This window comes from Vairimorpha ceranae (genome assembly GCF_000988165.1).
Source record: "Vairimorpha ceranae strain PA08 1199 chromosome Unknown NODE_141, whole genome shotgun sequence".
NCBI lineage: Eukaryota > Fungi > Microsporidia > Nosematidae > Vairimorpha > Vairimorpha ceranae.
The window spans coordinates 1-7,087 of NW_020169436.1; the positions used below are offsets into that span (position 1 = coordinate 1).

Here is a 7,087-nt window from a genome sequence, read left to right on the forward strand (position 1 = left end):
CAAAATTAAATAATGTAAATTTTTGTAGCCGTAACACATTTAAAATTAAGATCTTGACATAATTAATTTTAGTAAAGAAAAAATGCTTATGATAATGTTAAAAAAATATCACACTGTGTCTTATTGACTTCATAAAAGATATTAAATACATTGTCGGAAATAGCTGGTAGTGTATTATTCTTTAGATAGTACTCGATTAAACTACCAAAATTAAAAGATTTTTTATATAACGTCTATTTAGTTCCATGGATAGCTAATTTTTATCTATTTATAGCTTTTGTTTTAGATAAATTTAAAATAAATAAACACGAACCAATTATTTTTCAAAATTAATGTTTAATCAGATTTATATTTGTAACATGGTTTCTAATGTCGCAACTTAATGCAAAAAAACATGTTATGGTTATCCATAACATACAAAAAATTGTACATGTAGATAAATACATTTAAAACTTTGTTATTTGTTAAAATTAGAGAGTGTAGTTAACTGTATTGTTCAAATATACATAACAAAATCGACAATTTTTTAACTAATACATCAAAAGAAATTTTTTTAGTTTAAATTGTATGCCTGTGAATAATTGATTTTAATTTTATGAATTTTCTAGAATTTTATATTTCATAAATAAAATTTTCAAAAAAAGAATACAAAAAAAATTAATGTGAAAGATTATTCAAATATCAATAAGAAAAACATGGTAACCAATAAAGGTCATTTTATAAAAGTTACTTATAAACCCATTTCAAAACGAGGCAGTTACCCCGACCTACTCGCATTAGAAGTTTTACATTTACATAATAATCATAAAAGATATGTAATTAACGAATTTTTTGATCAATTTTTACACAAAAGATTATATTTATCTGTTAATATTACTGTAAGTTGTTTCTTCTATTAGAAGTTTTAAAATATGAATCTGGTTAAAAAAATTTTTTATGTACTCTTTGATAAATTTGACAATTAAATAAAAATTAAATTTTTAAATCATTAGATTTTATATTAAAAAATATTTTATAAAAAATGTATATTTATAGATGTGTGAAAATATTGACAGGGAGCTGGCTAGTGGACACAAAGTTCTCTATTACACTTTCTTGCTGATGAAAATAGGATCTTAGCACTAGATAGGGTCTATTGAATACGCGCTTAGATTGATCATTATTGGATGAATTCAAATGGCCGGAGGTTCTATTCTGCTTTGGTATGTACTTGTGTTTCATCCTGAAAAACATTAAGGGACCCATAAAAATTTTTATTTACATTAAATTTTTTATAAAACGGAGAAACATTCCTGGTGGTAATTAATACCACAAGATGTTATTAAAGAATACAGTGTGGATGCAATAAATTTTGTTTGTCTCTTATTTGCAAAAAATTGTTAAATACTCAGTACTTAAAGCACAAAACATTATTTTTTTGTTGATAAAGATACTTTTAAAAATACTTTAAAACTTTTAAAATAATTATTTTCTCGTTAAATAGATTTATTAAAAAAATTATTTGTTATAAGCTTTAAATATAAATTATTTTAATTTAACATCTGTGTTAATTTTTTGTTTTTTTGTGGCAATACAAAACACTTATAAAACTGTTTCTACAAAAAATAAAGAAAGAAGGTTTAAAAGCATTTGTTGAAACTGAAATAGGTGTAGCTATAAATCATAAAACAACATAATGCAAATATTTAACTATAAACAATGGTATATAATATAGAAAGGGTGCAATTTATAATTACACAAATGAAAAAACTCAAAAAAATAAGAGGCCATAAATTTCATTTTTCATTAAATAAAAAAAATTCGGAGAAAAACTCTGATTTACCAAAAATAAACATTGCGAACATATAGAAAACACTTTAGAAATGAAATTTGAAATGTTAAAAGTAGTAAAAAATATAATCTTAATTTAGTACTATAGTGATTGATTTATTTAAGTCATTATTGAAATTTTCATTAATAAGTATTAGAGTAATTTTTCTATAGCATATATCTTACTTAAAATGAATTTAATAATTTTTTTGTTTAATATCTGTACGGATTAATTCTTTTACAGAAAACCAAGGGTTCTCTAATAGTATTGTAGATTTTGAATTCTAAAAATTAAGCTTTAGTAGCCCCTATTTTTGAATAAAATTTTCATCATTGAGAATATGAAATTTGAGGTTAGAAAAGAAAATATTTTGAGAAGCTGGTCAGGGCAATTCTTAATTTTTAGTTTTAATATATTTTCTTTAAGACAGGACTGATGATTACTTTATAACTAAAGCTAATAGTTAGAATAGTAAACTGGCATTGTAAGCGAATAAAGAAAAAAAAGTATTTTCTAACATTTAAAATATTGAATTATTTAGCAATAAAGAGACTTTATTGCAGTAATAAATTTTACAAGATCTATACTTAAAATAAAGGGAATAAAATATGTCTGTAAATTTTGATAATATCTAAAAAATGTTTGTTTGGCAAACATCGGAAGACTGATCTAGGAAAAATATAAAGAAATAGAGCTTTGTTTAAGTTTATCAAAATACGACTATTTTTGTCAAGACAATAAAAAATTCAAATATTTTTATTAAATATTGTAGATATAGAAAGAAAAGTTGAAAATATGATGCTACAAAAAATACACATTTCATCTAAGGAGAATAAATAACATGTTTACTATCATTAAGATAGAGATTAGCACATTGTTAAAACTGTTATTAAAAAGAAGGCAGTTAAGATTTAAGAATATTTATGCAGTTTAAACGAGGATGATTAAATGATACAAGAGTATTAATAATAAAAGCAAGTTTATTTATATTTAAGGTTTTTATTTTACATAATGTTTGATTTAATTGCATACTATAGTTTTATAAGCAATAAAGCAGCCATTGCTGAGCTTTAATTGAAAATTTATAGTAGTAAAAAGAAATAAACTTTTTAAATGTTCAGAAAAAGAACTTTTCATTATTAAATATCTGTTTAGATTATTTTTATGAAAAGACAGCAAATCTAAGTTTTGTATCTTACCAATGGTGCAGAAGTTCAAAATATTTATTAATAAACATTCTTAAAATAGATTTTGAACAATATCATAAAAAATAGAGTTTATGAAATGTATAAAGTAAAAGAAAGTAAAATTGTAGAAGAATAATATATTTATGAAATTATGAGAAAAAATTGTAATTTTTTACAGATTTATTGATGAAAAAATATACAAGAAAGTCTAAATCAAAATGATTAAAAATTTTAAGACTTGTAATTTAATCTGACAAATTGGCGATGGCAATCACAAAATTAGTATCTTTAAATAAACTGCCAAAATTTTCCAGTTATTTGCTATTAAATGTCGACAAATTTTTTCAAACCTTCATGTCAAAATATACGTTTATAAGTTAAATTTATAAGATGTGTTTTACTACATAGAAGTAGTAAGAAAATAATTAAAACCAACTTTTGGATTTTAAAATTTTTTATGTATAAATGAAATATCATGTTGATTTGTTACAAAAGTTTTTGAGCCATTTTAAAAGGTTTATTGATGATGTTTGCATAAATAAATAGATGTGGTTGTTCTGTTTGTTAATGACAAAATCATTTTTAGCTATCGAAAAGAATAACATAACATTTATTAGTTGAAGGTTTAGATAAATTGTGGGTGTATGAATTTAATAATATGAGGAGATAAATAGTAAAATAAAAAAAAATACTTTTCTTGATGGTTTGATATCATATAATAAAAATTAATCAAATATACCTTGAAATAATTAATAAGTAATCTTATAAATCTTACTTATTAGAGCTCACCAAAAAAAATTTGGGCTGTTTTGTTTTTAGTAAAAATTTCTTCCTGAGCGCAAAAAAATTATGGTTGTCGATATGACGGTACAAAACGAAATAAAATTAGTTTGAGATAGGAATTAGACTCTCTTAAAACGTCTTAAAAAGAATTGTAGTGTCAAATAACGTTCTTAAACAGCCGGATTATGACAAACCACACATTTAAGGGATAGATGCATAAAATTTAGGACCTTGTGTAAAACTATCACAGGAAAGCTATTGTGTACTAAACTTAATTGCATTTACCCCGAGAAAATTTTTGTTGAATAAAATTAAAGTATTGGCGAGAAAGAATATGTGAATGTTTTATGGAAAATGGAAAATTTAGATATTTTATAAACTGATATGAATTTAAAGTAATAACTAATCATTATGTTGTAAGATTTAACCGAGTAAAAATAATATCTTTATGAATACAAAAGTACATAGACAAATCGAGTGCATAGCTATACGATAATTCATCCTAAATATTCTGATGTTGCATTTGGACTCTTTTATATGATATATATTAAAAAATAAATACTTCAAATAATAATTTGATTGAGATGAATGATAAAAAAACGGAAACTTATTGAGAAAGCATGTTAAATAGGTGCACAGTATGTCGTAGTTGTAAAAGAATAGCATTAATAGTTACGACCTCAAAAAAAACTCAATATGTGCTTAAAATGCAAGAAATACAGTCCAAAAAGAGAGAAAACTTTGTTATTGTATTAAATTTGGTGGAAAGTTCAACTGCTAATATATTTGGAATTTCAAAGAAATTAACATTATTATAGCAGCTGATTATTTTTCTAGGAATGCGCGGTTTAGGATCACAATAACGATTAATAGCAGCAAAAAATTAGTTAAAGTTTATAGGAATGTAAAGATTCAAATTTTTATTTTTGACCAGTTATTAGAAAATTTAAGAACTGAAGTATTATTGTGCAAGAAAAGACGCTATTAAAATTTATACTATCTACCTAGTTTAGCATCAGTCACACGGAAGAATAGAGCGATTTAATTGAATTATACAAGAACTAATTTTTATTGAACAAAGTTTCTTAAACCTAAAGACAAAAGATAGAAACTCATTGATATTTACAATAAAATTTACATTTGGCATTAGGAATGTTCGTTGAAATGCATATTAACATATTAACTGCCGGGACCTGAAAGAAAAACAGTTTTATGAGATAATAAATATAATTACACTGTAGTTAATAAGACACTGAACGTATTTTAGAAATTAAAAGAATTATTATATAACAAAAGGTCGAATTTGTAAAATTACTTAAATTGGGTTCTAAAAACACCTCACCGGGGCGTCTGGAAGCCTTATCTAAAAAATATTTAAATGTTTTCTTTTACATGCATCTCTGTCACCTATTTCATCTTATTTGCCATTTATTATGGATTTTTTTAAGAATTTGATTTAAAAACAAGGAGCCTAAGGGACTTGATCAAAAAATAGATTCTTTTTTTTATTTCAAATATAACAGAATCTAAAAACCATTTATTAATTACAGCAAAGTTTATAAGCACCGTATAGACATTTTCTTTATAAATTAATCATATAACATAATATACTTTACGTATACTACCTAATTTATTATTTAAGTATACACTCACAAATAATGATTAAAATATTTAATGAATGGTTTACAAAAAAAAATAATATCTAAAAACAAAATCTTAAATTTTTATTTTTTTTAAAAAGATTATTAATAATATAAAAAATACAAGGTATAACTTTTTAGCGATGCCGAAACATACAGTTGAATTTGAACACTGCATGTATTTAACGAAGAAATTTTAGTAAGATGAACATGGAAGATTGTAATAAAGAGACAAAACTCTTAAAGATATTAAACAAGCCTTATAACATAAAATAGCACAGAAAATAAAAATTAAGTTTGAAAAACACTTAATAAAAAAATTGAGATAGGATACATTTACATCAATATTTGACCCTACATATTAAAAAAATTTTTTTTAAAATTGGAGTTTAAATAACGAGGGAGAAAAAATCTTAATAATTATTTGCATTAAATTAAAATTAAAGTGGATATATTAGTTTAACTTTAAAAATAAATAATTCTTTGTAATTTTAATGTTAGAACAAGAGCCATAAGAAATAACTTAAAATTTCAACCAGGAAAGAAACATACATCTAATAAATAATAGTAAAAAAAATTTTAAAAAGCATTTTCTTTGATTATAAAAGTCAGTACGATATTGGCCCGATAAATGGTAGTGAAGAGAGGTTGACATCTTAAGCTTTCTAATTCTAGTAGAATATTAGTTTCCTAAATAAAAAGTAAAATAGCTAAATTCCTTCAAAATTAAGCTAACTTATATAACAATATTATATAGATAAAAGAGGTAGTTTATAAATATATTATCAATAAAATATAAATTGTACTAAAAAGCGTTCTTCTTCAAAGCTCAGTCTGTACAAAATAATTCCCAGAACCAATATTATTAAGACCTAGATCTCAATTCTATTAAATTTGTTTGTTGTCAATTAATTATCCATTCCACATTTCTGTCATTATTTTTTTTACTTTAAAATATTTTACTCAGAATTTTCTCTTGATTATTAAAATTTTTAATTAGTTTAATTAAAATTTTTTTTAATAATTAATTTTTTTGATCGTAATGAGATGCAACATATTGAATTTATTCTATCATATCTTAATTTAATACAGAATGATATTTTAATTTTAAATTTAGATAAATTTTTAAAATATCTTAACCGTTAAATGTTATTTTGGTTGCAGGAAGTTTTTTGTTCAACACAAATATTAGATCAAAATTTACCATTAGATCTAAGAATAAATAAAGCAGATATTTCAAGAGCATCTGAAAACAAAGAATTATGTGAACATGAAAGGTTACAACAAAAAAGTCAAGAATCGACTAAAACAGAAGTTGAATATATGAATGATATTCAATTTAATTCTAATTTTTTAACAGATGGTACAGGTAAAAATTATAATAGCAGACATAAAAATGCTGATTATGGTTTATTTAATTTTTCGCCCTCAACAACTGCAACTAATGATTTAGTGGCACACAGCTTTACAAGAAGTACAGTTATTAAGTATGCATCTAAAAAACGCCATTGTGCGTCAGAAGAATCAAGAAATGACACAAAACGTTTCAAAACCTCAACCAGTAGTAGAACTGATATATCAGAACATTCTTACTTAAATAGATTTTGGAATAATGATACTCATTTATTATTACAAAAAAACCAAAATGATTTAATACAAGAGCAATA

At 23.3% G+C, this 7,087-nt stretch overlaps 2 protein-coding genes across 2 annotated transcripts; one reads left to right on the forward strand and one right to left on the reverse strand.

Annotated features, from left to right (window-relative positions):
- Window positions 1-1,029: 1,029 nt before the first annotated feature.
- On the reverse strand, window positions 1,030-1,245 carry AAJ76_1410001245 (hypothetical protein; the record flags this gene model as incomplete). The annotated part of the gene is made up of 1 exon (XM_024474054.1): window positions 1,030-1,245. The coding sequence occupies one exon, from the start codon at window positions 1,243-1,245 to the stop codon at window positions 1,030-1,032; it is 216 nt and encodes a 71-aa protein (XP_024329751.1).
- Window positions 1,246-6,566: 5,321 nt separating this feature from the next.
- AAJ76_1410006567 (hypothetical protein) lies at window positions 6,567-7,087 on the forward strand (the record flags this gene model as incomplete). The annotated part of the gene is made up of 1 exon (XM_024474055.1): window positions 6,567-7,087. A coding segment is annotated over one exon (521 nt), but the record flags the coding sequence as incomplete, so codon positions are not given.